This window comes from Halictus rubicundus, chromosome 11 (genome assembly GCF_050948215.1).
Source record: "Halictus rubicundus isolate RS-2024b chromosome 11, iyHalRubi1_principal, whole genome shotgun sequence".
NCBI lineage: Eukaryota > Metazoa > Arthropoda > Insecta > Hymenoptera > Halictidae > Halictus > Halictus rubicundus.
Genome location: NC_135159.1, coordinates 11,492,580 through 11,505,509, shown reverse-complemented (window position 1 = coordinate 11,505,509; position 12,930 = coordinate 11,492,580). Strand labels below are relative to the sequence as shown.

General features: G+C 51.1%; 1 protein-coding gene across 5 annotated transcripts in view; it reads right to left on the bottom strand.

Annotated features, from left to right (window-relative positions):
- The window catches only part of LOC143358883 (uncharacterized), a 70,132-nt gene that overhangs the window by 3,693 nt on the left and 53,509 nt on the right, over positions 1-12,930 (bottom strand). For 3 of the 5 annotated variants that reach the window (XM_076796391.1, XM_076796392.1, XM_076796395.1), the window contains 2 exons: positions 2,033-11,242; positions 73-596 (listed from right to left, as the gene is read on the bottom strand). In XM_076796391.1, coding sequence (XP_076652506.1) covers positions 73-596; positions 2,033-11,242 — 9,734 coding nt within the window. The remainder of the gene's footprint in view (positions 1-72; positions 597-2,032; positions 11,243-12,930) is intronic. The other 2 variants (XM_076796394.1, XM_076796393.1) reach the window with 2 other exon arrangements.

Sequence of the window (12,930 nt, the reverse complement as noted above, 5' to 3'; positions counted from 1 at the left end):
TGCTCTTCGACCGAATTAAAGGAAAAATTACAAGTTTTTACATTTCATGTATGACAGGATTACGTTACTTACTTATGATCATGCTTTCCATTATTGTGGAGCAGATTGGACAAAGCTTTGTCCAACAAACCACCCAGCGTAGAGTTCATCTTGCTCTTGAACCCTGCAGAGTCCAAGTTCAGCTTCCCAGAGTTCTGTTCTTGCAAGCATCTGACGTGCAAGTCATCGTTGTAGTCTCCGTTCGACAGATTGGCGACAGTCATGTGACCCTCATTTGTCACATGTCCGTAAGAGTTCCTCAAAACGTTCTGTTCGGTGGTTTTCAATGGGTGTTCGCCATCTGCAATCTCATTGTCGCTCTTGTGACCAAAGGTGCTGGCTATCAGACTTTCGCTCTCCCTCATACGTTGCTGGATCTTATCCCTGAGCTTATTGTTGTGCTCGAATGCTACGTCCAGACTGTCCTCGTATCCCAGATTCTCCGCTCTGGACATGTCCGGGCTGGCAGACCTGCTGGAATGTTCGCTTCTCAGATTTCTACCTCCTCGCTTCTGGTAACCCCTTTCTCTGGCACTGTACATCTCTTCACCGAGCAACTGAAACCAGTTGAATTTGTGAATATTGATTGATTTCAGCTGACACCCCCTGGAATGGAACTCAACGTATCTTTAGCATTGCTTTTAGTCTCTGCGAGCCTACAAAGCAGACCATTCTGGAAACTTTAAAGGTTTTTTGCACGTACAAGAGCTAAAGTCTAGTGTTAAGAAATGTTTACGTAATATCACCCATTTTAATGGACCACTTTGTAACCCTCACGTGTTAACTAATTAGATTCTATTTTCGTATATTAATGGCCAGATTTTTTTCGAGGAAGTTTAAAAAGAGATCAAGTTTTCGGCAGACTGATAAAATCGGGAGGAAGACCAGTGAGTGTAATGTTAAAATTAATGAGGAGGGTTAGCAATGCCAAGCTGAACATTCGTTTCTACTAAAAAAAAAAAAAAAAAAAAAAATTAGAAGAAGTAGGAAAGCTCTAAGTTCTCGTTCTGAGGTGAATGGAATGAGCATGAAAATTATATAAGTATGAAACTACAATTGAGTAGATTATACAGTGAATGAGTGTAATTAAAAAATTGTTTAGTAGCGGTCAGACTTGATTATATGTATGATCAAACCGAAATGATCTTATGCGACGTCATTGTAATGGCAGACAAATGTCATAACTACCGTACACACTAAGAAATGTCGAAGGAATGAGAGAACTACCTTTTGCATGCATACTGAGAGACATTGTCTGTATAAAGCTGGTTCATAGGTCCTGCAAACATTATCACAATAATGTATAAAGTATTTCCTTTGTAGAATTCCATGTAAGGGTGTGATCCATTGGTCAAGCATTTCGACATGTGACCTAGTTAAAATTATAACAGTTGACAATGTTACTGATTTTCCCAAAAACTTCTCCAAAATTTTTACATAAGAAAAAACCTTGGAAAAATTTCTACGCTTCGACAAAATTAAAATAGGAGACACCCCTACAGACAAAAATTCCATCAGCACGTATAAGAGAAAATGAAACCTCCAGAATCAAAAAGCTCTCTTCGTAAACCAAACATAAAGCACACCGAGTGAAATCACAAAGCAATGGCGTAAAATTGGAAAAAAGAAAATGAAAGAAAGACTGCATGCAATGTGTTGTGTTATTGTGAGACAGTGGACTTTTGAAAATCCCACGAGACAAAAGTAAAACGTCTTCCGAACGCAAGAATGCGCCAGAACGTTCCCGACTTACCGTCACACTTTTGATTAAAGACACTCTCTTATTTAGTACAACCGAAACAAAGGTATCATCTTTCGAATACGATAGTGTCAAAGCTAATGCAAAGCTATGAAGTCTTCTTTAATTCATAATTATTTCTCTGCTCGCCAAAATCTTCGCACACTATTCAGTCTTCTTCTTGCGAAATTTAGAACGATGACAAAACTCCAAATTGCAAAGCATGCAGTTTCGACACTCTAGTCAAATACTCACCTGATTAACGGACTCCAGGAGACTTCCCAGGCTATTTTGGCTCTCGACGTCTCTCCACCGGTCTCTGGGCCCTCTGAATCCAAGATGTTGATCCTCCTTCCTATGGTAGCCATCGTTATGATCCAACTTGATCTTCTTAGCTCCCCTGAGTTCGTTCTCGGTGGTAGCTTTCAACCTGGAGCAGCACTCGACGAACAGTTCCTCGTCGAAGTTCAACACCTTCCCTTGCCTAGGTTTGGCGGCCTCAATCTCCTGAGGAACGTCCAACGCGTTGTCCTCGATCGCGTCGGTAGGTGCGATGGTGACCATTTCAGTCTTATGAGTGGAAGAGGGCGATCTGATCACTATCTTCCCACTGGAGAACTCGCTGGAGCTTCTCTTCCTCGTTCGAACCTCGCTGGCATGAGCTTTCTCATCCTCCTCTTCGTTCTCGCTGTTGGAACTGCTCTCTATGGAGCTTCTGGGTGTCCCGCAGACAAACAAAGGCGATATTCTCCTGTGGCCCATCTCCTCGTTGTCTTCTTCCTCGTCGATGTCAGAATCCCTCGACGTACGCGAATTCCTATCGACACTGGGCGATCTGTCCCTCGCGTCGCTTTGAGCCAGGCTACTACAGCTGTTCGAGGACTCCAGATCAACGGACAATCGATTAGTGACCCCTTCAGGATCCTCCTGCGAGTCATCCTCCTCTTCGGAGTCCCTCGTACTCTTCTCCATCGAGTCTCTCCATTCGCTCTCATCACTCTTGCTTTTACTCTTCCTAGAGGAGGACGACTTCCTCTTCTTCGTCGGTTTCTGATCGTCTTCCGCAGGTTCCTCTGGAGCCTCCAACTTTGACGGATCATCTTCGTAGTTGAAAGACCCGTAACCGTTGTCCCTGGCGCCAGCATCCTTCCCTTGGTTCCTCAAATCGTAGTTGATCTCCTTCTGCTTGCTCTTCTGGATTTTATTCCCATAAGAGTCCAACGCATCGTCCTCGAAGGCTCTGGAGATCCTTTCTTCGGCTCTCTTCTTGCTGGGCCTGCAGCTGGTCGGAGGCAGCACCAGGAAATAGTAATTGGACGCCTCCGCGTCGCTCTTCTTCCTGCTCGAGCCCTTCGACTTAGCGTGTTTAGAACGATGCTCCTCTTGGTCGTCGGTTGCTTGGTCCTTGACCTTGTCGGACGAAGAGTTCTTCCTCGATTTCTTCCCTGCTCGCTTCTTCTGGCCCGTGTGCGAGGACGCGGAGTGTCTCTTAGCGTTCCTGTCCTCGTGCTTCGTTTCTGAACCCTCCTTCGTCTTCAGATTATGGTGACTATCGGTTCTCGACGCGTCCGAGTCATCTTCCGACTTCGATACCCAGTCGTTAAGAACTTCCTTGACTTTATCCGTCTTCTCACCGCCGAACACTCTTCCGAACACGCTCTTCACGATCTTGCTCTTGTTCTGGGACTCCATCTTGCCCTCTGCGTCGCTGTCGTCGCTCTCGCTGGTCAGGCCAGCAATCTTGCTCCGTTGGGACATCTTCTTGCTCCTGGACTTTCGGTGCAACTCCTTGCCACCGTACTTGTGCGACTTGGACGACTTCCTACTCGAACTCTGACGATCGCTGGCGTTCGATTTCCGGCCATTCACGATCGCTTTCTCGTCTACAGTGTTCTCCACCTCTCGGACAACCTCTGTGCACTCGTACTCCGACGAGATCTTGTCCGTGTCCTTGTCAGAGTCTTCCGCTGGCTTTAACACCTCAGACTCGTTCTCCGATGGAACTTCCGGAGCAGCTGTGTTCTCTGGTTCTTCATCGACGAACTTTGAAGTCTCTGTTTCTGGCTCTACGTTCTCCAAAGTGGTATCCTGGCTCTCTGTTACTTCCTCAGGCTGCGCCTCTTCGAGGTCCTTCCGGAATGGGTCCTGCTCCTTCTTCTCGGTCTGCAATTTCTCCTCAGCCATCCGCAAAATTTGTGACAGAGGTTTATCGTCGAGGCTGGACGACGATTCGTCCTCCTCCTCGAAAGATTTCGCTTCGTCTCCTTCGATGCAACTCTCGTCCTTCTCCGCCGACTCCGTCGATAAAGTCTGCAAGTTAGAGTAGAATGTCTGACTGGAGCTGGAGCTGGAGCTGTCAAGAGCTTCTTCCCCGTTGGACTTGAGCTCAGCATCGTCGGAAACCTCGGTCACATTTTCCTCCACTTGCGAGCTGGACAACGGTGACTCTAATTTCTCCTCGCTTTCGTGTAGTCCTGAAATGTTCAAACAATCAGCCGACCGGTCCTCGTCGTTCACAGTCTCCGCAGGTTTTGCACATTCCTTCTGCTTGCTCTGATTAACTTTCGACTTACTTGCTTTCTTCGCAGCTGGACCGTCCGCGGAGTTGTCTGTCTGTTCGTGCTTCTTGCTTTTGCTCTTCTTGGACTTTCTCGAGGTCTTCGTGGACTCGTTTTGCAAGACCGGAGCATTCTCTGCCTTCTCTTCAGCGACCAACGGAAGACTCTGAAGGTCAAGCGAGTCGCTCGACGCAATCTCTTCTGCGTCAACGCTCTCCTCGACACGATCCGCTTGCTGTGCCTCCTGTAAGTCATCTAACAAATTCATGCTCGCATCAGGCTGCTCTTCAGGCTTCGGACTGTCCGATCCCTCAATGGATTCTTTGTCTATGCGATGATCTGAAACGTAAGAACTATCAGTCTCTCCGAAGGTTTCTAATTCGTTGCTGTTACTGTCCGATCCCTGAGGACGTTCCTCGTTGCATGTGTTCAAGGTGTGCTCTAGGCTCGGAGGTTCGCGATTAGGTTCTTGCGAGGTAGGATTATTGTCCGAATCGATTTCTGGGAAATTCTCAGTCTTTTTGGCAGGACGTTCCTTCGGATCGAACTCGATCTTCTGTCCATTCAGCTTCACAGCCTCCATGTCCGGAACTTCCGGTACAAAGGTGTCCAAATGATTTTCTTCCTTTTCCATCGAATCTAAATTATTCGCAGGGATCATCTGATCGTCTTCAGGCTCTCTCAGAGCCTGGTTTTCGTTGATCGAGGTCTCGGAACAGTTCGCGAACGAAGATTCGGAAATTTTCAAGGACGCGCTGCTGTCCAGAACGTTCAACGCGAGGGAGTCCAAGAGCGCTTCGGGGTCCGAGATATCGGAAGGCAGTTGTTCCTCGGGCAGGTTCTTCTTCTTCCCCTTGTCCTTCTTCTTCTCGTGTTTCTTCTTCTTCTTCTCCGACTCGTCCTCTTTCTTGGTCTCCGGTTTTATGGGCGTCGAGGCGCACTCCGGCAGAGGACTGGTGTGCTCGGTGAGCACGTACTCGTCGTGGCTCATGTTCTCGGTGATCTTGCAGATCTCCTCGTCCAGGAGTTCGTCCTCGAGGGTGCGCTGCTTGATCTGCGGATGGATCAGCAGCTCCTGCTCCACCGCGTGGACGTCTTCCTCCAGTCTTCCTAGGCTGTCCAACTCATCCGTGTTTTCAGCCAGAGGCGAGTCCGACTGCTGTTCCTGCTCGTTACTATACTCCTGCGAACAATTCACCGACTCGTTAGCGAAACTCTTGCCCTCGTCGCTGACAGTCTCATCCGGGCCGGACTTCTCATTCTTCCAAACCGCAGAAGCTTCGTCGCTGCTCTCGTTCGCTGTCCTCTCCTTCTTCGAGTTGCTTATTTGCAACAGATGGGACTGGGACAGGTTGTGCTTCTTCAGCGAGCTCTTCCTGGTGAAGCTGGTCGCGCAGACGTCGCAGAAGAACCTGGCCGCCTCCTTCGTCAGCTTCTTCCTCTTCTCCACGATCAGAATCTCGCCCGTCTTCTTGTGCACCACCACGAAGTTACCTGCTGCGCGTTTCTTCGGGGTCTGGAAGTCCTCCTGAGCCTGAGGAGCGTCGTCCGCTTTAACGTTCGCCTTCTCGATGTCCTTGTCCTCCTCCTTTTCAACCGATTTCTCCGGCTCTGCAGATTGCACAGCTTCCTCAGGTTCTTCCTTCTCGAGCACCTTCTCTTCGTCGTTCTCCTTGCCGTCGCTCGTTGTTACCTCTTCGTCTGCCTTCTCCTCCACAGCAGCTGTGTTCCTTAGAGTCTCCTCCTGGTCCAGGCAGTCCTGAAGGTCGATGGGTATGTCGAAGTCGTCGACAAGGTCGAACTGGTCCTCGAAGAAGGATATATTCTTCTTGGCCCGCCTCTTCAGACTCTGCCTCCTGTCGGTGCTCTTCTGCGTGTCCGCGGACTCGGAGTCAGTGACCGAGGTGTCCGTCTGCACCTCCTCGGCAGGCTCCTCGAAGCCCTTCTTCTTCTTGGAGAACCGCTTCCTCCTGAAGTAACTGGACTCGCTGACGCACGAGCTTTCGGACAGGTTGTCCGTGCTCTCCGGCCGCCGGTTCAGACTGTCCTGCTCCGACAGATCCTCCGACGACAATTGCTTCCGCTTGGAAGACCTTGTCCTATTGGTCGGAGTCAAATCGATCGACCCCGAGGAGCTGCATCGTTCCAGAAGCTTGTTGGACGTCTTCGAGCCACGCTTCCGTACTTCTGACGCTTCCCTCTGGGAATTGTCAACCTCTTCGTCCCTCTCAGCGTCGATCTTGCTTGCCACTGAGCCCTCGACGTTGCCCGCTTCCGGTTCCGTTGGTGGAACGCTGCTCTGAACCTCCAGGTGTTCGTCTGTCGTCGACTTTCTCTTCGACGTCCTCTTCTTCGTGTGCTGCAGCATCTCCGTCAGCTCTGGGACTTTGAAGTTGTCCGAGTTCGAGGACGCTGATCGCTGATCTTCGGCCTCCTCGGCGGTCCGGTTCACTCTCGAGGATTTCCTGCTGGGAACCTGATTAGCAGCGACGGTTGACGGTGGCTCCGGCTCCGCAGGAAGCTGTTCGTCCACTTTAGAGGCTTCTTCAGCACGATTGGGTACAGTTGCAGGTTCGCCAACCGATTTCTTCTTGCGGCCACGTTTCTTCAGCACCTTCGGACCCGTGATGGTATTCTCGGGCTTTTTTATGGTAGATTCTACCGCCTCTTCTTCTTTCCTCGTCTCTTCGCTCTCCGTACTGTGGAGACTGGTGGCCTCTTCAACAACTTTTGCTTCTTTTACCGATGGCACGTCTTCTGTCGGCGGAGCAATATCCTTTTCTAGAGAACTCTTCGCAGCTTCTTCAGGAATTTCTGTTACTGTATCGTTACTGGTGGAGGAGTTCTCTTTTGGCAGCTGTTCTTCGTTTGATTGGATGTTCAACTTCGACCTCAGGGATCTTCTTCTTGTCGTCTCGACCGCCTCTGGGACAGTCTTACAGGATGCTTCTTCTTCTTGGTTGATCTTCTCCTCCGCGAACGACCTCCTCTTCGACGACCGTCTGATCGAAGACTCTACTTCCGGTTCCCTCTCGGTAAGAGACTTCCTTCTCTCTGCTGCTTGCGGTTCCTCTTGCTCAGCATCCACTGGAATCTTTTCTTCAACGTTCAGAGACTTCTCTTCAACTTGAGTCTTCTCTTCAACTTGAGTCTTCTCCTCGACGATCGGAGTGTTCTCTTCAGCATTGCCTCCAGTCTCTTCCTCAGGGCTCTCAGATACTCCAACAGCTACCTTACCCTTGCCATCTTCGGCTCCCTGCTTCTCCGCTTCGGTTTCCGATTTGAACTTCTTCACACCGTCACTGCTGTCCACGGGTTCTACGTCATCGGTTGCTTTGCTACCGGATGAATCCTCCGTGCTCGAATCATCGTCGTTCAATGACTTTCTCTTGCCGAGCACAACCTTCTCAACGTGGAGCTCGTCCTCGCCGGTTTCTTTGGTAGAAGGCACTTCCTTTGATTTGTTGATCAGCTTCATGATGCTGGCAAGGTGCGACTCCTCAGCGATCGGGTTCTCCTCAACAATGTCCGCCGGGTCGACAGACTTCCTCTTGTTCTTCTTCGGCGAGCTCCCTTCCAGCGAGCGTTTCTTCGACTTCCTGTTAACCTTTGTCGTTGGATCCTGCTCCTTCTTCGTCAACTTGTCCTCTTGTTCCTCTGCTTCCGTCACGCCCGTGGACTCCGACGTACACTCTTGCGGGAGAATACCGTTCGGCACAGACTTAGGCTCTTCGACGACCACCTTCGGCGCTTCCTGGATCTCGGATAAATTATTGTCTCCTTTGTCCAAGGACTCGGAGTCCCCAGGCAAAGTCTCGGACGGCTCACCGATTTGATCCAGAGAGGATTCAGGGGATTCCCCTTTCGTCTCTTCCGGAACGACTTCATCACTCACCACCGACTTTTGTTCGTCGGTCTCGTCCTTGGATTTCGAATCCGGGCTGCCAACTTGGATCCTCTTCTGGACACCAGCCTTGTCGCCCTTCCCATCCGTTGAACCGTCTTCCGAGAACCCGGGCGCAACTTCGTCAAGAATGCTGGTCAGCTCGTCGGCAGCGGTGTCCAACAGAGACCCAACCTCACCTTCCAGCAGAGCGTCCTTCTGCTTGGCTATCTTCGACACGATCTTCTCCAGGAAAGAGCCTTTGCCCTTCTGTTTCCTCCTGGACAGGTCCAGAATGATGTCGTTGGCTGGCTCCTTGTTGTCATCTGCTTCCTTGGCCAACGAGCTCAGCTCCTTCTCAGACACCTGTTGCTCCCTCTCTTCGTCATCGTCGACGCAGGCGCTCGACTCGTCGGCCAGCTTGCCAGGATCCTGATCAGCCTCGATCTTCTCCAGATCCAACGACTTCGGGCCCTCCTCTTCAGCTTGCTGACCGCCAGCCTGAACAGACCCGTCGTTCGCGCTCTCCAAACTCGTCTGAACGGTCAGCACCACGCTCTGCTGGGACTCCACCGGGATGTTCATGCCCTCCGTCAGGATGCCGATCACGTTGTTCAAGGACCTCTTCGACGCCTTCTCGCGCCTGGTTCCCCAGGACTTTCTGGGTCGACCGACCTTCAATTTCTGTACACCGACCACCGTCTCCAGAGAGTTCTCCTTGCCGCTGTCCATGGAGCTGCCTGTCTCCAGCTGCAGATGGTTCACGTTCAAATTCACATTCTCCGCTTCAACCTTCCCGGCCTCCGGTGGATCGTCTTTCGTCAGGTTCTCCGGGTCCTCTTGCTTGTCCTTGGGATCTTCGTTCTTCTGCGACGAGGACGTGACCGTCGTCTTATCGCTTCTTTCGCCGGTTTCGTCCTTGTCCAAGGTCTCCGGCTCGGCGATGCTTTTGTCCGCCTCGTTCTTCGACAACTCGGCGTTCCTCTTCTCGGCGACGTCGTTGCTGGATTTGATCCTTCCTCGCCTCTTGCCGAGCGAGGTTGTCTTCTTCAGGGACATGTCGTTCGACTCGACAGGGGTCTCCTTGGTCTGCTGCTGGTCCCCGTCGGTGGTGTTCATCAGGGAACCTCTGGTCTGCCTCTTGTTGCTGGTATGTTCATTGTCAGCTTCCGGAGACTCGACTTCCTTGGCCAGGTCCTCGGCGACACTGACCACCGACTTAGGCTCGTTGGCGAGACCACTGCTGTTCCTTCTTCCTCGAACAGCTGCCTTCACATCGTTCAACGCGGTCACAATTTTGCTCGCCTCCGCCGGCTCCGTCGGGTCGCTCTTGCCCGCTGGCTTCTCTTGCTTCCTCTCGGTCTTCCTCAAGGACTTTCTCCTGAACTCGGACTTCTTCGCGGACCCATCTGAAACGATTTCCTGATCAGGAACAGACTTCTCCGGCTCCGAATCCCTCTGAAACTTGCTCTTACCTTCGTCCTTCGGCTTCGAAGGTTGCCTCAAGCAACGCTTGGAACCGCCGACTCTGGAGGTCAACACCAGCTTGGTCAACAGGTCCTCTTTACTGTTGGAGCCTATCAGCTTCTTCACCTCGAACGGCACGTTCTGAATCTTGATCTCGGGGTCGAGCTTGTCGAACTTCGTTTTCGAATTGCTGCTCCTGGTCTCCAGCGTTTTCTGCTTCGGCTCCTTCTTCGGGGTCGCCTCTTCCGCGACGGTCTTCGCTGTCCTTCTCTCTTCAGCGTTCGCGATCCTACCCGGCGCGCTCTTCCTCTTCGCCTTCTCCTTCGCGACCTTCGGCTTGTCTTTCGCGGAATCCTCCTTGACGTTCTCCAGGCTCTTCTCGAGATTTCTCGCGTCTCCTTTCTGCCTCCTCGTCTTGGTCTGCTTCGCGTCCTTGTCCTCTTCGGACGACTCGCTCGCTGCATCCTTCTTCTCCTCCAGCTCCTCGTCCTTTCTCGGCCTCTCTTTCTCGTCCAAGGTCTTCGCAGCCAGACCCTTGCCTCGCAACACCTTCTCCGTGCCCGACGGAGTGACCGGTGATAAAATCGGCAGGTCGTTCGCCGAGCTGTGCGCGTCCTCCTCGTTACCGGAAGTCATCTGCACAGCAGGCTCCAACGTCGGCATCTTGTCGCTGTCCGAGGACAGTCTGGTGATCCTCTTCGGCAGCTGGTCGCTGGTCTTGCTTTTGTACACTCCTCTCACCTTGGACCTGGTCACGGTCTCTGGACTAGCTTCGTTGCTCTTACCTTTGACCCCCGGGCGACCCGGAGGAGGCTTCGCCACCTCCTGAGGCGACTTCTGGGAACTCTTGTTCGGATTCCGGGCGAACTTCCCGTCCTGGCTTCGGAGCTGCGACTTGGCCTTGATGGAGGCGTTCAAGGAGGCCACTGGGTCCACCGGCCTCTTCTTCTTAGGGGTCGTCTGGAGGGACAGCTTGTTCTTCGTTGGAGGACTCGAGGATTTCTGGACCGACTCCGAAGAACTGGCCTCCGACTCTGTGTCCTTGTCGCTGCTTTTCGGCACAGGCTTCACAGACCTCGGTGCCTTCGCTGGCTCATTCGGCGTGTCCGCTTTCCCCTCCGGAGAGTTCTTCGTCATCTTGTACTTGGTCTTCAGGTTAGCCGGTTTCTTCGCTTGCTGGAGGAGCTTCGCTCCTTGCTTGATCTTCATGTTCCTCTTCTTGTTCAGAATTCTAGGACCCCTCGGGATCTTCTGTCTAGCGGCCGGTTCTGGCGCAGGCTCGACCTTCGCCTCGTCCTCCTTCTTCTCTTTGGCATCCTTCTCGACGACGTTCGCTTTCGCCACCTCGGCCTTCTCCTCGGGCTTCTTCTCCTCCGTGTGATTGTAGTTCCTCACCACGCTCTCGATCACCGCCGATATGTTGTCGATCCGACACCGGTTCCGCTGGATCGACTTCGCGTTCTTCAGCAGCTTGTTCTTCAGGACCGCTTTGTTGCGGGACATTCGCGACGCGGTGGAATTGTCGCCGACCATTCGAGGCCTCGACCTCGTTTGTACCTGTACAGATTGGTAAAAAGCCTTCGTGGTACTGTGTCAGCTGAATCAAGGGGGCTTCAGAATGATCGGAGGAGGCTCGCTGAAATGTCGTTCGCGACCTTGAAAATCTTTTCTACGCTTGGACTTGGGGCCTAGTTGGATCATTTTCGAAATTGTACGCCGCTTCGGAAATTTTCTATGAACATTTGTACAGGGTGTATAGAAATTATATGTCCGGAAACTATATGTGGAGATCTGTGAAAAAAAAATGCACCGCAAAATTCATTTTGACCTCGACACTTAAGGTCAAAGTATCGAAAAATTTGAGCGATGAGTACTATACGATGCGATAAAAGAAAATTTGTCGACACTTTGACCTCGATTTCCAAGGTCAAGGTGAATTTTGCGGTGCATTTTTTTAACAGATCTCCACCGATCTGAGAGGTGTAGAATCACGCTATGGTGGTCGTGTGACATATAATTTTTATACACCCTGTACAACCTGCTCGAATGTTTTTCGTGAAATCTTCTACAGGTTGGACCCTGTTTCAGAAGGGACATCTTTTCGCGTGGCTTCGAGGGGCTTGTGATCTGCTGTTATCATTTGTTTCGTAGAGAAATGGACCCCTGATGATGACACTGACAAGCTACTGAACGAGTCCCAACGTACAAGGTCAACCGATGAAAGTGCATCTAGCATAGCCGTTCCATTAGTCAACCATTTACGGACAGGACAAAAATGATTGCGAACACACTCGTCGAATGTTTGATACGGAGACACAAAGCTGCACACTATAAGCGAGGAAACAGACTGACCACTGTGCTCATTGAAAGTCTATGAAAGTTAGTACAACGTACGGGTAAAAATTTTTTTTAAATTCGTCAATGAGCGAAACAATGAGCTAACAGTAGGAACTTTCCGAGACCAGCAGAGGCGACTACATGCTACCCCCTCGGCAAGGACGATGAAGGAGGGAGCATAGTCAGCTAGTGACCAGGAAGTGAAAAAATCATCATACCCGCACGACCACGGGACACGTCCTGTGTGACTCGTACGAGAGCCACACACCGTCGTGTCGTGTTTCCCCGTGTCATGCTTGTGTATGTGCACGCTTATGGTCGTCCGTGTTGGGTAATCAATACTCCACTTATACCCGTGTCGTCCAGCCGGAGCCGGTCCCCCCCCCCCCCCGGTTATTGCCTTATCATTATCGAGTTTCATCTTTTTCGTGAAGCGAGAGCACGGATTCGGGTCATCGGCTAGCTGCGGCTCGTTTACCTAATTTCGAGAGCCAGACACACACACACACACTGACCGCCCTCGCCCGGATACTTTCGGCCCGGGGGATCCCCGTTGCTCATTTCCTCGCCGATTTTCTTGGCATTCGACGAAAGCTTCCGCCGGCCTGATAGCCTGCCGCTGAACACTCGATCGTGTTCCCCGTTCTGCCAAAAGCCACCCCTCCCCACCCCCCCTTAAGGGAAAACCGCCTTAGTGGTTCAGGAAAGAATTTGTTGCTATCTCATTTTCTCAGAGAAATTTCCTCTGAATTCTAAGCTTAGAACATTGTGTCGATGCAATTTTTAAAGTATATTGTGTCCATTTTATTTCTATCTAATTTTCTCTTCAGCATTGTTTTCTCTTTTTATCGTAGGAAATTGTGCAATTTTTAAAGAATATCGTGTGGATTTTATCTAGTTTCCTTGGG